Source organism: Scatophagus argus, chromosome 19 (assembly GCF_020382885.2).
Source record: "Scatophagus argus isolate fScaArg1 chromosome 19, fScaArg1.pri, whole genome shotgun sequence".
Classification (NCBI taxonomy): Eukaryota; Metazoa; Chordata; class Actinopteri; family Scatophagidae; genus Scatophagus; species Scatophagus argus.
This window is the reverse complement of record NC_058511.1, coordinates 13,683,792-13,705,984: the sequence shown is the minus strand read 5'-3', so window position 1 is coordinate 13,705,984 and position 22,193 is coordinate 13,683,792. Positions and strand designations below refer to the sequence as shown.

Genomic DNA, 22,193 nt, shown 5'->3' with positions numbered 1-22,193 from the left:
CATTTGAATTGAAATAACCACGTGTTGTCCCCGTTTAAAACTTCCTGTCAAAATAAATTGTCCACGCCTTACGATAACACAGACCAATCACAATCACTGTAGAAAAACTTACCATTAAAGATACAGAGAGTTGTTAGTTCATTCCTTATAAATGTAATCCAATCCAATTCAAACAGTCTGTAACTAAACTAAAAGGTGCAGGACAAAATATGGAAGCCCTTCAAAATAGTGTGTGCCGTTACGAAGATGATCATCCTACTTGCCTCAAACACACAAGGCTGAATATTTTCCCAAGTTTTCAGAATCAGTTATCTTCAAACCGCTTGCATTAGCTAAACTGTTTTATTTCCAGGTTTCAAACAGCCTTTTTCTGCTACAGTCTCCAGGGTTTGCTCGACGGGAAATGTTGGGTCTCTGTGAATTAGAGTATGACTAGAGTATAACTTTCACTACGATTTGGTGCCATATCAGTTAAACCGACGAGACAAAATAAAGACTGGAGATTTTGTCCCTCATCATCCATTGACATCAAATGTTACAGTACCTCAAACCTCTTTATGCTCTCTGTGTCTATGCAGCAAAACCACAATCTTATTTCATATTGGAGTTGGCATCATACTGACTCCTTCAACAGAGTAAAAAATATATATGAAAACATAATAGTCACTAAGAGTAACCATATAGCTGACAAGGTTGACATCATTGTGGTAAACTTCATTACATTTCTGTGATGCTCTTTATCACAACCATGTGTCATCTGCTGCACATGTCTGTGAACAGGTCATGGTCTGACATTAGACCTTCATGAAATGTCTCTCTCCGTAAATGTCTTTTTCATTATTATTATTAAATGTCATGGCCAGAGGTTACAAGCATCAAAATTTTGTGATACAAACTGGTGTGCAAAGCTGTAACTTAACTCAAGGGTTCACTCAGTTTCTTTTCCAATGGAGTTAAATAGTGGATTGCTGCTGACCCCTTTATAGCATACAACTGTGCTTTAGATCCACATCTTTCACTCTAATTTTCCTACCTTGCAGACAGTCAATGGTTAACATTTATTTCCATAAGTAGGGATATGATAATGCCACTACAGACTACAGATATGAGCTAACAGAGTGTGTTCTGTGTGCAGAAAAGGCCCTTTCTGTTTATGTTTAGGACAGTCATTATCGAGGATTGGATTGAATTAAAACATGTAGGAAACAGAAAATTAAACAAAACAATCTTAAAACAGATGACTTTTTCTTGTTAGAAAATAGCTAAAAAAACAGCTAAATTTATATTTCAGTCAAAATCAGGAAACAATATAAAATGTCTTTGTTTGTGAGAGACTGAAAGCTGACATAAAATGCATGTAGTTATTTTATTGACTTTAAAGGCAATGTTTTTGTCACATTTTCAATTTAACTGAAGTAACAGCAGAACCAGTGTTTCAAAATCATTCACAAAGTAAATAAACATAATGGAATTAAAAAAGAAATACAATATTTTCAGAGGTAATTTCCTTAAATACACTCTATGGCTAATAGCGTTTATCTTGATTGCTTGTGACACATTAGGTTTATATGCATATTAGTGAACTAACCCCTCAGAATGCAGATCACTTCTGTTACAACACAAACTAAAACAATGACATCATGGGTGGTTCTCTACCAAAAACATAAAGTGCTACTACAGATGATTTTCACTGAGTTAGTTAAACAAGAATTTGAAAGGGAAGAATACATCAAACTAACTCGCAATTTAAAAAAAAAAGACATAAGTTAACATTTACATTTTGCAGTTTATGTAGCAGTGCACTGTCTGGTCTTATTCAGGACACACTGCAAGGCTTAACATATTGGATTTACTCAATCTCTAGTTTTGTTCTCATTTGCATAAGACAGGTCAGTAATAAAGGACAGTGAAAGACCTTAACTTGGTAACTTATATTATAAAGCACTAAATCGAAACCGAATGTGGGAGTTATTATTCATATCAATGAAACATTCAGCAGGTCACAATTAATGCTTTTTCTTATATTCTTTATACCAAAAACAACCTTTCTTATGGTAACATGTACGGAAAAGAGCAGCATCAAGCTCCGAGGATAACTGAGGTCATGTGACTGCATGCACTGGCGTTTGCAGCGACAGCAAGATGCGAGAACTATTCAGATTGAAGCTCAGGCTCCAGTTCCTTTTCTATATCTTTCCAGGAGCGTTTCTTGGCACTGGGGAAGTCCTTCCCTAAAGCGCCTCGGGTTAAAGGCCGAGATGCGTTCCTATCTCCAAGCAAGCTGGTCGTTGCGGGACTGGAGTTGGATTTAGTGCGGGGGCTTTTAAAAAGGAGTCCAACAGGATCGTCCTCATCGGATTTAGATAGATTACTTCCTGCTCCCATAGTCGGACGACTGCGCATCCATCCAACCATCGACTTCTTCGGTGGCCTTCCTCTGCCTCGTTTTACAGGTACAGGGTCATCACTAACCATTTCTGAGGTGTCTTTGGCCAATTCCAATGTCATCGTTTCGTTTTGGCTCTCTTCATCCAAAATAGATGTTTCACTTTCACTGGCACTTTTACTGGAGTGTTCTACCACAGTAGGTTTTCTGTTTTCACTAACAGGGATAACAGCGCTCTTTCGAGGTCTGCCTCTGCCGCGGCGGAGAGGAGGGATTGCCAGTTTTTTCCTCAAACCTGCCACTGCGCCTCCCTCCTGGCTGTTCTCTGCAGCCTGAACAGCCACCAAAGGCACAAAGATTGATTTGTTAAGGAGGGCAAGCTCAGCCAGGGGGGGTTTTACATCTGAACGCTTTGGTTCAGAGTTTGATGATTTTGATGAGGTTTTCTCCTCTTCCACTGATTTCACAGTTTTCTCTTCATCCAATATATGACAGCTTTCTGAAGAATGGTCAGATTTTAAAAGGCTGTTGCTTCGGTTCTTGGACGAATCCATGTCAGGAGGTTGCCTATTATTTTCACCATCCTCTTCCTTCTTTTTGGCATTCATGACCATGACCGTATAGACCTGACCAGCTGGGAGAAAAACAGGAAGATATATCTTATAAGGATATAACAATACACATAAATGAAGAGAATTTGACCGTGGAGCAGGATGTCTTTACTCACTTGGTTTCAGAGATGATGGAAGTATGATTCTGCCAGTCTTGGAGCGAATCAGAGGATAAGTCAAAGGCTGCCGAAGGCGAACAGAGGGATTGCTGGAATGGGGTGCTGAGGTCACAGGTGAGGCTCCATTCTGGCCTGTGGTGACCTTGAGTATGGCTGTGACTGAGGGGACCTGAGGCTGGCACGTTGAACTGGACGTAGTGACCTGTGATGGGGTTGCGGGTTCACCTGGTTGTTCCTGTGGTGAGGGGGCGGTGACCTCAACCTGGGCTGGAGAGGACACTGCTACAGACATAGAATGTGGATTAGGCAAGAGTCTCTGGTCTCTATTGTGCTGGGATGCAGTGGTGTGCAGGCTAGCCGGAAACAGAGTCATGAAGCGGTCGGGCTGTGACAGAGGCGAGGGCAGGAGCTTGGACTGGGGATTGGTTTGCAGATAAGCAGCTCTTGACTGCAGTAGACTGGAAAAGAAGGGCCTCCATTTCTGCGTATTTTCTCTCAATTTCTGTCTGTCGCAGATCTGCTTCAGCTTGTGTTTAATGGCCTTATCTGACTTCCCTAAAAAGGTGAAATTTCACAATACAAGTTAGAACCCTAGCTTTTAAAGTTAACATCTACAACATTTGGAATTTGCTCATCAGTCAGTCATCAGTTATACTTCTCAGCATTCACGATTTAAGACGCTAACATACCAAGTGAAGACATAAGACATTCAACAGACTTTTACAGTTTTAAAGAGTACATGAAAGAGCCTGAGTACAAAGTGCAAAAACATGCATTAACACAAGCTGTACAAACCAGACAAAAGGGAAAGCTCCTTCACATAAACAGACTGCATCTGAATCAGCCTCCTCTTCTTCTCTTCCAGATATCTGGACGTCTCAACCAGATTTTGGATTTCTTTTAGGGCCTGAAAGGCAACAAAACAGAATGAAGGCTGGAGACATGCAACTATGAATGAGTGAGTATGAATACTGAAGTGGGAAAGTAGTCCAAAGCATCTTGAACTGAATGATTTGAACACATCTGTTTAATAAAAATGAATGAAAATAATGGATTTGTGAATTTGGGCTGAATTTAAGTGTACATGCACATTTAATGACTTTTCTTGTTTCATGTGGCCCATCATAAGTGAACACAAGGAAGCCCTGGTCAAGCAGGATGTGGAACTAACCAGTGAGAGGAGGCGGAGCCTGGGAGCCTTCGGATCACTTTGAAGGATGGTCTGGAGCTTGTCAAAGAGGTTCCGCAGTTCAGAACGTCTCTGCCTTTCTAGCACAGTGTGGTTCTTTCTCCTCCTGTTAGCCTTAGACTCTTCGTGTTTATTATCCATTTGACCCTGGAATGGAGAGACAGCAGAGATGACAATAAATACAAGTAATATTGACACTAAACACAGTAACCAAAACATATAGTGGCTTTGTCAAAATAAATATAAATATCTATGAGAAAAAGGATGCTGCAGCTATGAAAAAGTCATACCTGGACCTCTCTTGCTGGTTCAAAATTATCACTGGGGCCTCTGGAGATAAGAATTGAGTTAAACTTTGAGGGACAATAATGTAATATTTTTCAATCAATGGCAAAAACTATGCACAGATGCACACAACATATGACCTTTCATTTAAAAGCACACACACATTCACATGTATTACCGTGACTGCTTTAATGCTTTCCTGAGAGCTTCTTTCATTTTACTGATCATCAGTCCTTGTCTTACTTCTTCTACTGTCTCAATGTCCACATCCTCCTCCTGCAGAAAACATTACAGATTAGACATGCTGAGGTTTTTTTATGTACTGCCATTCGCATTTTACATTAAAGACCACGTTTCAGAAAGAGACAGAAATGTTGAACTGAAAACAAAAACATTTCTTCGTCTTCACACTTACATCTTCGTCACCCTCTCCATAGTAGTCTGAGGAGTTGGAGCTTAAGTCCTCTGAAGTGATGTCCAGGTTTGAGGCCTCCTGCTTGATCTTGGCTTCACCGCTCCCATCTGAGGGCATTTTCTCATCACACACCAGCCCAGAGGAGGAGAGCACAGGCCCAACAGATCCGCTGCTCAACAGATTCTTACTTCTAGCAAATGTGCTCAGGGGTGGGGGTGGGGCTTTATCCACATCAGCCTTGTTTGTTGAACTGGCAGATTCTGACTGCTCTGCACCTCCTTCAGCTCCATGTGTAGGGAGCTGAATGAGGGTGAAGCCACCAGGCAGGGTGACTCCTGGTAGGTTCTGGTCTTTGGTACCTTGGTTAGCTGGAGGGCAGATCCTGAAGGAATAAGTCCCACTCTGTCCTAAGAAGCTGGGGGTTTTCAGCGACGGCGAGACGGTGAGAGAGACAGGCGAGGACGTGGAGCTCTGGAAGGGGTTGACTGAGTTGCGTTGGCCCAAGGCAAGCGTGTGGACAGGGTTGATGTTAGAGGAGGTTTGTGAAACAGGCGGCAATGCAATGGATCCCTTTCTGCAAGTGTCGGCCTGGGACAGTCCAACTGAATAAACAACACAACGCAGGGCAGGACGGTGAGATAAAAAAATATTTTTCTACATACCTGCTTGATTTTTCCAGTTTCAGGCATTTAAATGTTGTAATCTTTAAAGCCAAATAACATAAGTGCTTCCTTTAAATAAGGGCTGTTATGTCAACTTAATGTTTGCTAAATTGGGGCTTCTACATAGAATTGGGAAAAAACACATCCATACATTTACCAGGACTCTTGCCAAAACTGAAAGGCTTGGTTTTATCTGTTGGAAACTAGATTCACTAGATTAAACTAGAATAATTATTTACTTGGTGATTTCAATGTTCTGCAGTAGCTGCAGGTGTGTTTGTGTTGGAGGGCTCTTGAGGTGATTACATTCCCCTCCTTTGGGAGAGCAATCAGTTTAAAACTATGTACTTGTGCTGGGGTCAGAGAGACTATTTTACCTGCTGGCTGTGTTGGTGTCTTCAGCTCAGTGGTTTTCCTTGCAGTTATAATTGGAGGGACTACTGTGCCAGCAGCCTTTATGTGCAGAGCACCAGGAGTGTTGATTTGGCTTGTAGGATCTGATTTCTGAGAGGTTTTGTGAGAGATGTCAGCCAGCATGTGCAGTCGACCTGTGACGTATGCTGCAAGGCGGTTGGCTGGATGTAGAGACCCCATGCTCCCCAGCAACAGTCTGGCCTGATTGTAGGATTTTCCATTTACCTGCAAAAAAAGAATTACATACATTTTACTAACATATGTTGAAGTTTACATTTCCAGGTGCATGCTTCACCACCCCCAAACATTATTTATGCCTTTAGGTTAAACCATATTAATAGTGTTATAGAAAAATGGTATTGACTGAGACTGGCCTGTATAAGTCCATGTGCTTGGAAGCCAACAGGTTTGGTCTTGGCTCTCAGTTTGCCAACAGGTAGCACTCCGCTCAGGAAGGGTGTGACTCCAACCCGCATCACTGGATCTTCAATATGGTCTCCTTCCTCTTCTGCTTCCATGTCCCAATCCTCATCCCCGTCATCAAATTCATCTTCATCATCACTGGTTTGTGATGGTTTGCTGATGCGTACCTTGCAAAAGGTGAAGCAGAGTGGAAGGTTTTTTCAAATGCAAGTTGTGAAATGTGGAAAAATGCTACACCTGAATGATCACTGAGAACCTCAGCTGTTTTTGATCAGCTGTTCTCCTCAAGGTAATAAGCCAGTAAATTACAACTAAAAAGTATCCCAACTATTTAGGACACTGACAATATTCTGCATCTCTTCAGAGGCATACCCTGTAGGTGAGGAGGGACCCGCTGGGTTTCCGTATGGAGATCTTGGCGACTGGATGGATACAGTAAGGTCCTATGTAGAAGCGCTGAGACAGCCTATTCTGATTCATACGTTGACACAAAGCTTCCACGACTTTATTGCAGTCCTTGTCCCACTGACACGCCGACTGGATCTCGATTTGCTTTCTCACATCTGTTTCGTTAGACGTGGTCCCCTGAGAAGTCTTTTCTGTGTTGGGACAGCACATATTCAACATGACACAGTAAAACATGGTAAGTGCACCATATAGATGTATCTGTATTTATACATATTATATATATATATATTATTATTTATTTCACCTATTTCAGTCCCTTACCCGTTTTTTTCACAGTCAGTAAATTTCTGCTGTACTTTTTCAGCAAGTCATCAGCAGTTGCCTTTCCTGCTTTTTCTGTGATGTTTGGTGCAGAAATATCAAGGATCTTGGGCTCCATGGAGACTTCAGGAGGTGGTTTGCTGTTGAATTCTCTTACACGAGCACATGTCATCATGCTCTCCAAGTATTTATACACTGGATCCTTATCCTCTTCTCGAATCTGCAGTGATATTTTTTGTTTTAAATGAAGAAGAGACAGAAAGTAGACAAGTGTACATATATCCACAGATTTTTAAACTTACTAAGCTCTCATATCTTTAACTCTAATAAATAATAATTAATTGACTTTTAAGGCATTAAAAGAGCTGGACAAGATTCCATTAAATTCAATAAGTGAGAGAATGTATTTTACCAGTTGCGGTGGACGAGATACGCTGCTGCGTTTTATGGCCTTCATCGAGACCAAATGCAGAGGAGCACTTTTGGGGGTGAAGAGCGGGTCTGGGTCCACATCATTAACGTTACGGTTCCACAGTCTATTTGTATGGGTGCCTGGGCGAGGCTGGACCAGATGTGCCATACTAGTCACAGCTGGGGAGGGATAAAAGCATCACATTAATACTTCTGGGTTAGAGGGTTGTGACCTGAGCAGGAAACCAACGCCAAAAACAGAAAAAAAAATCAATTTAATCTTACAGTAAACAGGTTGGATCGGTTGTTCACTCTCCCCCACACTCAACTGCTTGGTGATCTTGCGTTTGAAGCAGGAGCAGCCAATCATGCATTCAGGCCGCCGGCAGTGGAGGGGACCTCTGTTCACCTGCTGGAGACTGGAGCACAGACAGCCCAGTCTGCAGAAGTCCTGACCACATTCGGGTCCCTTGGGTTTATTCTTTGGATACTGGATTCCTTTCAGGATCTGACTGGCCTGCATCTAAGTAAAAGGAAAGGAGAGCCATCAAAACAATTTTAAATGTGCGTGCCTTTCCCTCTTGCTCATCATTCACGTCAATTGACACTACACAAAACTTCCAAGTACACTCGTGCAGTATGTTGCATACCTCTTTTGTTAGTATCACAGACAGAGCCACTTTCAGCCTGTCTTGTGTCAGCTGTGTTCTGCTCAGACCCTCATTCAGGGCTCCAGTCTCCATGTTCAACAGGTTGAGCTGGAACTTAGTGAGGCCTGATGTCCTGTGTGACACCCCATGGCTTTGCCCAAAGCACGCCACTGATTTCTGGCTGACCCCAGGAAGGTATGCAGATAATCTGAAGAGAGGGGTTGAAGTGCACCTGTTAGTGTTATTCCTTTTAATTCATAAAATGTAGTTTGTATCATGTACTTCTTTACAAGACAATCACAGAATCAGAGGAAGCATGTTTTATGGAAATCTGGAAAAGTGAAGTTACGTGCTGCTTTTCAAAGACAGAGTTCTCTAAAAGCTTGGAATGTACTGACATCATTTTGCAACATATATACTGTGTATGTATGAAAGAAGAAATCTGTTACTCTCCTCAAAGCAAGAGCATGTTCAAATTTTCCTGAAATCAGGCACGAAGTTCACATAAAATTAAGATACAAGTTTCCCAGTAAGACCTTAGATAGAAGGTAATAATTTTCAAGGAAACATATGGATATGAAAAAAGAAATAAATAATACAACCAGTAAAATCTATATTTTTGTAAACAGACACCACTGGCAGCAGCTGTGACACAGTAAAATGGACACTGCAAAAACAAGGGACAGCTGAAGACCAATCATAGAAAACTGACTGTGTAAAATGTATGTTGAGTACACCAATGACGAATTTCCCTTTTCTCTAGCTACTGCATATTCAGCCATTTTAACATGTTTTGTGGTTGAGTGTTACCAACTGTGTAACTCTCAAGTAAGAATGGAAATTATGATGTACATTTTCAGCATTTTCCTGATATTTTAAGGGCCAAACAATTGAGGAAAGAATAACCGGATTCATCTATACTGAAAATGATCATTATCTGCTGGCCGAATAAAAACTATGAGGACTGGTAAATGGTGAGAAATGTGTCCATAAAACTAAAAACAATTTACATGCACTTCCTCACCTATGGAAAATAGAACTAGATCCAGAAGCAGCGTTTGTTATCACAGTTCCTGGCAACTGAGCTCCTGTCTGAACAGAAGTCGAAGGGCTGGCCAGAGGAGAAGCCGATGACGTCGGGGCTGAGTTGGGGGGTAATTTGTGAGAAAGAGGACAGGGTTTGTTGGTCCCCACTGGGAATTTGGAGGCAGTGTTTCGATGCTTGAGAACGCTTTCCAGGGTCTTCACATAACTGGAACCTTTAGCAGGCAGCCGATAGGCCACAGAGGCCTCGGGGTTTGTGGAGAAGGCAGCAGCACGCTCACTGATGTACTGGGCTTCACTTTCCAAGTACTCGTCCAACATGTTGCTGCAGAAGGCTGATAGGTTCTTTTGTGATCCTTTAGGAGCGGAAGAATAAAGAGCCTTTAAGTCACCAGTGAGGAATAATGAATTAGACACAAGTACATTCAGTTGGTTTTAGCGCTGTTAGTCTTTTGGTAATTAGTGTGACTTTACTAATTCCACTGAATGATAAAAGGGACAAACCCTACCATCAAAGTTCGAGGGAGGCGTTTCTTTGCTTTTTATGAACTTGTTTTTCCATCCCTTTATTTTTGTCATGTCACTTGTCTTTCCTGTCCGGGAGATGAAGGGCAACCCGTCATCTGTGAAGGAAACTTAATGCATTAGCCTTCAGTTAAAAGGACAAAGCAAGCTAGTACTCAATACTTCACAATGTCCAGCGATGCGTTACAGTAGGAAAAATGTTTTTTCAGAATCTCATTTCTTTTTCATTGTCTTAGATGATGAAAAAAAACTGCATTTATTCAATGGAAGGGTCTTCAGTGACAGAAAACAGAAGGCCCCTGGGCGATGCGGTTTGGACCACTGTTTACTGTTTTCTTTGTTTTTCTTGTGTTTACCTCTCACTTCATTGTTCACACCTCAGAAAATTATGTTCCTGTCTTACTCTGTTAAAAATGGTGAAACATGAAAAAATTAATAACAAAAAAAAAATGTGCATAACAGATCAACCCAAAAGCTAACTGTGTAACACTCAAGTAAGAACGGATTAGACGTAGAAACAATCACATTAAATGAGAAACGTGAAAATCTTGCACAAAAAAACACGAATCGCTATTCTTATGTAACATCACAGGTAATCTATATCATTATTGCTCTAAACATGGACGTCACAATGAGTACGGTCAACACATCTACTCAGTCTTACTCACAGGACCACACTGAGTTAATAACTGATACTGAGAATATTTTAATATGAACCTAAGGAGGAGGAGACTTCTTCCGGTGGAGGCAATTCTGCTTTACACTTACAGACCTTTGATACTTTATTTCCATCTTAGAAAAAGAACGCAAAAAAGACGTGTCCCAGAAACAACACAGTGCCCTGGCCTGTTTGACGGAATTGTGTGGAAAACATTAAACAGCAAACCCCTTTCCAGCTTTACCTGCTTTGCTTTGTTGCATTGGGGAAGTGGAGGAAGTTTCATGCATTAGACAAGCCAGGCTTGATGGTTTGTCTGTCCACAGGTAATAATATGGTAAAACATTTAACTGATGATTAACTGATTAGATAGAACATTTTTTTGCCAATGCCTCCTCCATATTAGCTGTTAAGATAAATAAAATATTCTGCTGAAACCAAGTCGTCCAAACCACGGCACTTAAGCGCTGCAGGATGGGCACGTATCCTCAACGAAGCATACAAAGGCTGTTAAAGATCAGCTCAACATACCTCCTGCAGGTGTGGTGTTGCCTTGCTCTGGTTGGTTTGGTGGAGGAAGCGGCAGACGAACCCCCAGATACTGCAGGTCGATGGACTTTGTTGGGTCTAGGGAACTTAGCTTCATCCCCACTAGAAAATGGACAAATGAAAAAAATGAACCAACACTAAATTACTTTGTATAAGCTATTCAACCACTGCAATGTTGGTGTGTGTTGCTAATAACTCACCCTCCTGCAGCACAGGATGAATGACCTGTCTGTGTTTGAGAACATGGAGGTCCTGCAGCAGGACAGTCTCCAAGCGGGCCATCTTCCCCTCATCAGTCTCTGGAATCACCCCCACTGAGACACCACAGAAATGTTTTGAAAAGATCATGTACGTAATTGATCATGAAAGAAAACAGAAATAGATGACAAAAGATTTGTGCAGGATTTTAATAGCATTCAAGATCCACGGGCTGCACGAAAGCTATTTGTTTCAGGGCTGACTTGAAAGGTCTTTGTGTTGCTTACCTGTTTGCTTCAAGCGCATCGGTGTCGTTAAGGAAACTGGAGCAGCTGATGATGAGTTATTGGTCTGCTTATCCCTGACATGAACCTCAAGAGCTTCCTGTCACAATGTAGAACATTAATGCCTAAACATTTCGAAGAACTTTACGGTGCACCCAAAACCCATTCTGTGATGCAACACTTAATGCCATCTCAGGAAACTAAGCTCCAGTGAATACTCAATGTACTTATTTGACATTAGGTAAATAAATGGAGGAGACTACACACCTCACAGCAAATAATAAATAAATCACTTCCAGACATGCAAAAGATTTTCAGTGTTTTACCTTTGAGCTGAAAGACACAAACAACAGGCCTTCTACATCATCCAGCTCCGGTTGCATAGCGACAGTCAATGAAGGGCTATGGACTACCGAGGGGGAGGCAGTTGCAGCCTTCCACTCTCTTCCCCGCGAATTTGCCCAACGCCTGTTAATCCTCCTCCTCTTCTTGCGGTACCCAGATGATGATCCCGGGGTAGACACTGTCGAAGCGGCAACGGTGGATTTTGCTAAAGGCATTGCTCTGAACCCTTGCTGTGTGTTACGGGTTACACTGAGACTGGGTTCCACACCTGGATGCTTTTGGACAAGCACAAGTTCACCAAGGGCATGACTGCCTCTTATACAGGGGACATATAATTCATCCTTACTGGCAATGGTAGACATAATGGGCTTCAGGACTAGTCTGGTCTTTTGATTATTTGAGAGAGAAGGAGAAACTCTGTCATTCTTTGTGCTGTAAGACAGAAAAAAAGAATGCCGTTCACGGATGTTAAACAAATTGAAAGCGAAAATGATTTGATGGTGATCTCATTATAAAGATATATAAATCTGTTATGGCACAGCATGAGGCAATGGACTAATTTCAGACGTTTAACTGATAAAATGTCATCTGTTTGTTGCATAGCATGCTTACATTCTAGTATACCCAGAAACATACAACTGATGATGTCTCATATGATAATATAAGTTGTGTCTGTTATTCTATTTAACTCCTGCAAACAAAAAGGTCATTCCTTAAAGGGATTTCATCCTCAAGAGACATATCATCTTTTTTTCAGTTCAATGGGTGTAGGTTTAGGACTTTAAGGACTTTAGCCAACCTGGACACAGCAGTGCATGTATGTTTTGCTTTGCTCTATCAGTGACTATTACAGTTATAATGGTGGGTGAATGCAGGCAGTCTGTAAACATCTTCATAACACGACCATTATACAATACAAGAAGAATAGAAAAGAAAGAAAAGGTTCAAATGGCTCCAAGAGTCTCAGAAAGTCGAATAATGCACTCCATGGCTACTTTGTTAAGCACACGTACACAATCTAAATTAATCAAGTACAACAGTTTGGTCACATATTCTACCTTTACTAAGCTTAGACTGCACTATACTGCATCTCTAATATTCTTACCCCTCACACTGACAGGGTAACCGCAACATTAGAAAGAGCCCAATAATAAATATATATTTAAATTAATACCTCTCTAAGAGAGTTGAGTCTGATTGTAGATCACAGGTGTACACCAGCACGTTGCAGAAAAGTACAAATATGTGAAAAAACATAAGACTTACTTCAAATCCACAACTTCTTCCTTGGTTTGACTGAGTTCGGCAGCTTCTAAAGCAGAAGGCTGACTGTCTGGCTTCGCCACAGGTGGAGCCAATGGCACGAACCTGTTAAGGCGGGAGTTGTTCCCATCTTCCCTAAAGCCTTTCGCAAAAGGATTATGATTAATTTTCAGCTGGGTGATCCGAAAGTTCTGATAAGTCGTCACAGCCATGAATTCAGTTTGCGGAAAAGTAAAGGCAATGCTTTCTGTTCCCATGAAAATGGGCTTTTCAGGTGTGACAGCTTTCCCATCCAAAACAGGAATTATATGTAGTCTAGGAATGTAACGATGCATGGAGTGTAGGATTATATGACCTCTCTGATCTCGGACATTATTGGTCAGTTTGAGTTTGTAAAAAGATACCAAGCCATTCATCCACTCTGAGCCTCGACAGGGTGAGTGATGGTGGGAAAATGCCCTGATCACACCCTGGGTCTGTTGGTCTGCAAGTCCGGCAACCTCCCATTTGGACACGTTCCAGCGGTACCTGTAGCAGTCCGATGGAACTACGGACAGGACCAGACTGTACTGCTTCTCAGGATCTAGACCAGCCAGGCGATATCTGCAGTATGGGAACATGCGGCGCCCCTGTTTAGTAAGAATCATCTCAGTCCCACGGCTGTTGAATTGCTTCCACACACCATTATTCTCCAGCGTGACACTGACACCTTTGAAGGTCAGTATGGCAGGAAAGTCAGTTTCCGGATCTGGGTTGCCAAATGTTGTAGCTGGCAACACAGGAGATGGCGTCCCTGTGCAGTTAAGGGAGTCTGATGCTGATGCTATATGTGAGGTAGCTGGACTTGTTTCAGTGGTCTCATCAAAGTTAGTAGGCGATGTCACAGCCGGCTTGGCTGGGCTAGCTTCAGCAGGCGAAGAGAGAGCCAAGCTGCAGTCATTACTTGCCACTGAAACAGCTTTAGTCTCAATCACGGTCTCACTAGTTAAATTAGGTTTTGTAGTGGCTGGAACAAGGAGGGTTGAAGGAGGGACGGTAGTGGGAGGAACTGAGGAAGGGACATTAGTCAAGCTTCCTTCCTCATCCTTCAATGCATGGGAGTCCTCCATTGATGTGAGTTCAGAGTCTGTGGCAGGCATCACCAACGACTCTGGTCGTCTCTCTTCATCTGAGACCTGAAAAAAATATATAATAATAATGTCAGTTATACCGTATATCACAGCTATATTTAGAGATACCACATGCATTTCAGCACTAATGACCTGGCCCTACGTGATAAAAATCAGAATACAGAAATTCAGTTAATCTTTGCAAATCACTTCATAGAACTGGTAAGTGCTGGCAAATTAAAGCTATTTGTAGCATCAGTGGTGCTGCAACTTGCTCAAGTCCTAGGATACAGTGGCTGCTGATAAACATGAGCTCAGAAGGGGACGTGAGACAAGAATACTCTGTTTTTAAAGCATTGTTATTACATCATACAAAATTAAATGAAAACCATTGTTGCTGGTTGTGTAAATCTCAGTTTTAGGTTTGGCCATACCTTCCAGGAAAATAAATTACTTACCAATGGATAAATTATCATAACATGATAAATAAAATGACCAGAGCTCAAAACCACAAATATTGAACCATCTGGTGTAAACTGCGGCAGGAATTATGAAAATAAAATAAACAAATAAATAAATAAAATTAAAACACCACAACAAGTACACCCACATATCCTTGACTCGCACCCATTAAAAATTACCATTACGTTCCTAATAGCTCACAACTTACATTACAAATTTAAAAAGAAGTAACGAGTATTTATTTAAGTTTAATATATAATTTCTCTTTGCGGTCTGAAAAAGATGGACTTTGCCTTCGTGAAGTGGGCTGCGAAGCCACTTTGGTTTGACTGACCAATAGCCTGTCTGTTATCGCCCAACTGAGGACATGGCTGAAACGTTCATGCAGGCCAGTATTTTAAGTATGAATGGAGACATTTCTGCCTTTGCAGCCCAACTGATATAATCCCCGTCGACGACAGATAACAAGCTAAAAACATAACCTGTTTTCTTGTCGTCCTGCCCTCCTCAGGTCAATTTACTAATCACACAACCACACCAACACAGAGGCTGCAGAATAAGGTGTTAATCGGCTAAACGAGCGCCTCAAACGGTTTATTACCGTCATGTTTACAACACAAACTCTCAAGTGTTTTCCGTGTAACTGTTTCCTCCTCAAACAGTGAGAAACCAGACGAGGAATTTAAGTTGTTTGACAACAGCTCTCTCTTCCCCACACACCGCAGAGAGGAAGGCCGTCCGATCCACCACTCACCAAGTTGGAAAAGTTGGAGATTGCACTGACGCCTCACCTTTCAACATCGGTTGAATGCCTCGTGTGCTACGGCGGCGATATAATAACAACGTTCAAGGCGTAAATCCAACTGTTGCACGTCGTCGTCGCCGTTCATCGGGCCTCAGCGAATCCCTCGAACATAAACACAAACTGGCAAATGGAGGCCAAGAGCCACGCCAGTGTGCTCGCATCGACCGACCCGAGCGTGCACGTAGTGTAGACAAAGCGCATGCACATTATCGCCTTCTTCAATGGCGCGTGATTCCCAGGCCGCCGGGGCGAGGGAAGCGGGAGTCCACCTTCCTGGAGATGGTTTTTTTTTTTTCGCTTGTTCCCACCTCGAACTCAGTCCACGCGCCGGTAATGACAACTCTCAGCAAGTTTTGCGGGAAAATGTTTCGGATGTGTAATTCCAGAGCTCAGAGCGCAGATCCGAGACTTTCTCTTCTTCCCTTAGTGTTTCATTTACTTCTTCTACCTTTTCGATCACATTTCCATTCTCACCCTGCCTGAGCCACACACACACACACACTCACTCTCATCGCTGCCCCTCTCTTACACACACATACACACACATCCGCGCTCTCGGGCTGTGACGTAACACGTTCACCATGGCGGTTGAGCTCCAGTAACCAATGCGCAAGCTCCCTGCGGAGGACTTTAACGGCCATGTGTTCTATAATGGTGTCAGTGGCAGAATTTGACCCCAAAACACTCCCGACTGAAAAAAGTAAATTTGTGTCATGGGGCCGTGTCCATGCACCGCGTGACAATGTATGAGCATCAACCTGCAAAAATGAATACCTTATTGTTGACATTTTCTTCAACTGCTAAAGCACACACCGCAAAACAACGCAGACTGGCTTTGTTTCTCGGCTAAGATGGCGGCGAAACGTTGCCGTTAAAAATTAAAAGTTGCCCAAATAATAATTGTGTGATAATCAAACCCAGCTAATTATAATTTTAGTTATTCTTTCGCTATGTCTAGGTCTACACAAATTTCGTTGCACGGGAAAGTGGAGCATGGTGATTGTTGGGTAGTGAGAATGCGTGTAACAAATTGAATGTTTTGAAGTGGTTTGCTCTTTACTCAAAGGAAAATACAGACACAGTAGGATAGAAAAAAAGATAGAAAAACCTTGGCCACACAGGCCGATTTAAGAGAATTTAATGTCTACCTTAAATATGACTAAGATTTTTTTTAATGTTAAAACTCAAAGGGACTGAAAGGCAGGTGGGTTTACTTTCCATCACAGTTTTAACGTAAGGAGGAGCTCGCAAATAGCGTGATGCTTCAAACAAAAACCTTTAAACAAATGCACCCGTGTATAAATATGGCGAGTATGGGTCTCATCTGTGTATGACTGGAAACATGGGTTTGACATGAAATTGCATTTTCAGTTGATTAAGTAACATGTTATAAAACATGAATACACAGAACAACAAAGAACAAGACTTCCCTTCAAAAACTAGGAAGAAATGTACGCGTACAATTGAGCCCACAAAACTAGACAGACTGAATTATCACAACGTCAACAGTAATCTGTTTCTTAGACAACAGGGCGGGGTCTAACCAGGACTAGGAAGTGGGGAACGAGCCCACATGAACGTACCCATCTCTTACGCTCCACGTGGAGATCTCGTGGCGATGAGCTGCAGCCTGTTCCTGCGGGGCAGCTCTTCGTGTTCTGTTAATCCTGCGACTTGGCTTTGACGAATTCACAACAGACAAACATGACATGGGCTCGTAACCGACAGACCTTGAAAGGCGGTTACATCTAGTTTACACGTCTCATATTAACACAACGCATTGTGTTACTCGGCGCAAAACCACAGCCTGTCGCGACGTCCCATTAATCAAATATTAAAATAATATGTGCGGTTTCCCCAGCAAATGTTTTCAGAAGAACATACAATTTATTGCGTTTTAAGTGTGAATGTATTTACGCAGCATTTTGTGATACTCGAAAAATCTAAATGAATAATGACTCATTTTTCATTCATTTCAACTATTATAACCTATTGTTATTTCACCACCATTTATTAATGTGACAACACATAATGCTCAAGTTTATCACATTCCAAAGTTGTGCATTGTGCAGACAATATTGACAGAAAATAGAAAGAGACCACTACAAGGACTGTTTAATATGTATGTCTTTGTTATTTTATTCAAGCCAAGTTTAACAAGCATAGTAGCTACTCAGTCTATCATCACCATTTTAAAACTAGTATTATTAAGGGACTGCTTTTGAATTTTGACATGATATATATAGTTGAGCAAGCCAGAATTAGCTTTAAGGTCCAAATTAAGATGTCAAGACAAAGAATAATGACTCTCTAAATGCAGACTTTTATCAGAGATGCTTGTGCCTATAGACTCCGCACCATTTATTGTGGTACTGCATATAATTTGGGGCTGTAAAGTTAATTTTAAGTTTGGTGTGCTGAAGGATGCTGAAACATCTCACACATCCACTCTAGTCATTTCTGTAGATGGAAACTTTAAAAATCCACTCACATTAGAGCTTTAATATCACCTGGATGTAAAGACATCTTTCTAAATTTGTCACAGTCAGACTCACTGACTAATATCTGACCAATGTGTAAGAGGTTTCACTTTCTGCCAGAGTCTTTTCAGTGAAGTGAAAAGTCTAACCACAATAATTAAGTTCGGTATCTACGTGCAGCACACAACTCTGCATCCTATGCACAAATATAAAACAACTGTATTTATGTCAAAGTGAGTTGTGAGTGAGCAGTAGAGAATAGAGAAAGGTGTCAAGTTATCATTGTTGATTCTCCATGTGAGACGCTGCGGGGAACAGAACTGCCTCTTCACTCAGTTCATTGTTCCATAAACACAGATCATTTTGGCTGGTGCAGTGCCTGTGAACTACAGTTTGTATAAAAATACAGCTGTTATGTGCAGAATAGCACTGAAAAATAAGGCAATGAATGAGTTCCATTTACTTGCCTTGAAACGTAACATCAGAAAAATAATTTGATTGCAAGCAAAAATCATACCCGTGGAACTTTTGCATTCAAGTTAGATCTAAGTAAAGGCTTGCAACACAAAGCTTTAATCTGTCTTATGATGAAAGGTCTAAGCAAGGTACGTTTTCTAAGCAATCATTTCTTTCCTTGAACCAACGCAGTGATTTTAGTTATATCATTGTCAGTTTATAAGATGTAATTACAAAAAAAATTACTGGCAAGCAAAAAACATGTGATTTGTGATTTTTCAAGTTCTATTCTATCACTAAAAAAATCAAAAAAGTCTTATTAAATTTTTGAGAGAGAACAGATTATTCCCGATCCCGTATACAAATGGACTGAAGGATGTGTAGGAAATTGAGATAAAGAACTCCATTTCAGCCCAAAAAGGAAATTTGGTGGAGTTAAAAGTCAGCTGGAATATCAGGTAGAGAGTCCAGTCTACAAGGAACAATCCCATAGCTGCCAGTACAGCTATGGTGCTTCGCTGGAGCCTCACATCTTTGCTCTTCCCACCAAACTGGCTTTGCCCGCTCACGCTCACCACTGGTGTTACCATCTTCCTCTGGTTCAGCAGCACTGTGATGATAAGGCAGCTGGTGACCGTGACGATGATCAGAGGCAGTACGTTGCATGCTATGATGAACATGTACTTGTAAAATTTGTTGAATGTGGGACACATATTTTTACTACACTGAAAGAAATCTGGAGGGCAGCCAGTGTTGTTTCTCGTGATGTTTTCTGCTGGGGCTTGAAGGTTTATGAAAAAAATGGGGATGCTCAGCAGGACGGAGAGCATCACGCAAACTCCACTCACCATCCAGGCCGAACCAATGTTGTCCAGGACGATTGGGAGGTTGACCCTCTTCTCTGCGTCTCTTAGCTTCTGGTAGCGGAAGATGCTGATGAGGACGGTGAAGAGGATACTGGTAATCTCACCAAACACAGTCAGGAACTTGAGCGTGCGACATGACAAAGTGCCAGTGTATGTGGAGGAAGTCTGGAGGACGATAGTGTCATAGCTGTTCACGATGAGGATTTCCTCCAAGTTGGCTATAGCCATTCCCAAAAGAAACAACTCAAAGGATTTGACCCGGGAGAACTTGATCTGAACGATGGAGAAGATGAGGAATACATTACCCAAAAGTCCTATGCAAGAAATGAAGATTCTTATGCCCAGGAGCTGTACAGAGAAGCCAACCATTCTTGAAAGTCAGGTCACACAAAATATGTCACTTCTGTGTTATTTGCACAGAAGTAGGCAGAGATATGACCTCCCAGCATGGAGCGAAGTTGCAGTGTGTTTCGTCTCTCCCCTCGAAAAACCCTTTTTATCAAGTTCTCAAAGGCGGCAAGAATCTAGATTAGTGATTGGCTGTGCTCAATACAGAGAAGAGACAACAAGAGGGTGCTGGAAACATGGAACGCTGGGAATCATTAAAGTTTTCATCTTGAGACCAGAGCAGCGTCTGATTTAAAGCGGTGACGTGTTTTTCCGCTGACTGACATCGCCAAACGCAATTCCTGCAAGAGCTCATTTATATCCATGGACACTTGTTCTCCACCTCATCTTGGTCATTTTGTGGTTTAATTTTAACTTAAAATACACTGCTGTGAAAAAAATCAACCAAATTACATCTTTCCTATCAACCCTTTGTAAAACTGACACATACATCACATACTGACAATGAAAAGAGTTTGATTGAAGTGCTGAAAAGGGACATCTTGTGTGGTCACTTTGGCAAACCAATACGATGACAATTGGATGAAAATAATCAGCATAAAGAATATGTGAGTGTGTGGTGGATAAACAAAAATATAACAGGGCCTCTGGACTCTGTTGTTCACACCGGACTGGTTCATGTTCTGGCTTGCCTCTTTTCCTTTTATGGTGTGCTGTCTAGTTAGCAGACGTTCTGTTCTGTACCAGCCTTGCATCCTGATTCAGCTTAATTGTGAATCCCACAGTGTGTGTGTGTGTGTGTGCATGTGTGTGGGCATGCGTGTGTGCGCCTATGTGTAATTAAGGATAAGCCCTACATTGGCAGTAAATGGGTGAACTAAGTTTTCCATAATGAGCCTGGCCACCTTACAAGGTTGTAGTCTTTTTTCACCATCCAATGATTATCAATCAAATGATCAAATGTTGTTTATGTGCCATTATTTTTCACTATAACTTCAAGCCACTACAAAAATCAAAGTTGTTTCAGTATGATGAGATGTAGCTGGGGTTTCCCACAAATCACAATCTGTTGTCTTTCTTGTTTTGTATACACAGTGTGACTGGACTGTGCTTGGTGGAAAACCCCATCTATAAACCCCTTTATGAGACTGAGACAACACAGATTTTTGCAATAGGTTGGCATCACAGAAATTATTCTAACAGTGCTTCGAGCTAAAAAGACATCAGCATTGTTCACATTGCAATGCTAGCATGCTGGCGTTTAGCAGGTATAATGTTTATAGTGTTGACACTCTTAGTTTAGCATGTTAGCTTGCTAACATTTGCTAAATTTGAGTGACATTTGAGTGACATTCATTTTGAAAGTACACGACAAATGATGCGTCGGAGGGGAGAATGCTGAGAAAACTTCTCAGTTTCATGAACAATGCATCTGTTCTCCTGCAGGCCACACTGGAGTTGTATCGGGGCACATTCAGCCTCAACTTTATAATTCCTCTCCATTCAGTAGGGAGGAGAGCTGAAATAGGCTGGACTGTGGACATATTTGTACTATCACTGTTGCATTATATCATAGGCAATATCAATATCAATCCTTACTATCATACGCAGTATGATTTCTTAATATCATGCACAATGTCAGTTAACAATATCATGGGCAACCTGTGCAGAAATCAGAATAATAATAATCAGAATAAGTGAAAACACCTGCATGGATGTGAAAGCTTTTAAAAAATGACAGTAATAAGATAATCAACCCCCATCTACATTCAAAAAACAGTGCAAATGTATTTTTAAAAGCTGACTGATAGCAGGGAGGGCGACAGTGAGAAAGAGACTCTTTTGACTACCCCACTGTTGTTTTCCTCAAATAAACTAAAGAGTTTTTCTCTATTTAAACAAGGAAAATGGATACTTCATTAGACATCACCGAAGAGTCTGTGTTTCTACGGCTGATGCAGCACACAAATGCGTCTGAGCACTAAACACGGTGCTGGGAGGGAACAAAGTACGAACACCTCTTTTAAGGTGTGACGTTCACAAACACAATGAATATACAACTTTTGGCCCACAGTACCATATTAACTATATTATGTACTTGCTTACTGTGGTCTTTTTAATGTCACACTGTCTCTTTGTGAAGATTCATTTGCGAGTAATCAAACAGTCATTTTTTGCTGACACAGTCAAAGAAACAGCGCTACAACACTTAAAAAGAAAGGAGCCATCATTAATGTTATTAACACCCACAGCTTTTCCTGCAGTGATAAGTCAGTGTCTTCTGTGAAAGACGCCTATACTGTGGGTTTTAAATTTCTTTTTTATTAAGTTCCTGTATGGATTATTCAAAGTGGAGACATGGCCTATAAAGACTTGAAGACCTCGCTTGCACATGATCTTCATAAATATAACTCATACCTGAGAAGGGGGACTCAACTTGGACTTGAGCCATGGCACCTCGGTGACAATACTGCATAAAATTTCATCTAAATGTTAATATGCCAGAG

At 41.5% G+C, this 22,193-nt stretch overlaps 2 protein-coding genes across 3 annotated transcripts; both read right to left on the bottom strand.

Moving 5' to 3' along the window:
* Positions 1 to 1,352: 1,352 nt before the first annotated feature.
* Positions 1,353 to 16,113, bottom strand: magl (MAX dimerization protein MGA-like). Of its 2 annotated transcripts, none has more exons than XM_046373129.1 (22): positions 15,486 to 16,113; positions 13,164 to 14,335; positions 11,879 to 12,329; positions 11,556 to 11,652; positions 11,271 to 11,384; positions 11,053 to 11,172; positions 9,848 to 9,961; positions 9,319 to 9,694; positions 8,295 to 8,502; positions 7,930 to 8,167; positions 7,646 to 7,824; positions 7,234 to 7,453; positions 6,877 to 7,103; positions 6,456 to 6,671; positions 6,045 to 6,306; positions 5,006 to 5,607; positions 4,769 to 4,866; positions 4,596 to 4,635; positions 4,288 to 4,452; positions 3,912 to 4,023; positions 3,114 to 3,671; positions 1,353 to 3,020 (listed from the first exon to the last, which is right to left on the bottom strand). In XM_046373129.1, the coding sequence occupies exons 2-22, from the start codon at positions 14,297 to 14,299 to the stop codon at positions 2,152 to 2,154; spliced, it is 6,402 nt and encodes a 2,133-aa protein (XP_046229085.1). In that variant the 5' UTR covers positions 14,300 to 14,335; positions 15,486 to 16,113; the 3' UTR covers positions 1,353 to 2,151. The 2 variants fall into 2 exon arrangements, with proteins under 2 accessions (XP_046229085.1, XP_046229084.1); XM_046373128.1 differs by having other exon boundaries at positions 15,523 to 16,113.
* A 2,570-nt stretch (positions 16,114 to 18,683) lies between these two features.
* Positions 18,684 to 19,735, bottom strand: LOC124050617. Its single transcript, XM_046373337.1, has one exon. It carries the CDS (start codon positions 19,705 to 19,707, stop codon positions 18,778 to 18,780), a length of 930 nt encoding a protein of 309 aa, XP_046229293.1. The 5' UTR covers positions 19,708 to 19,735; the 3' UTR covers positions 18,684 to 18,777.
* Positions 19,736 to 22,193: the final 2,458 nt, after the last annotated feature.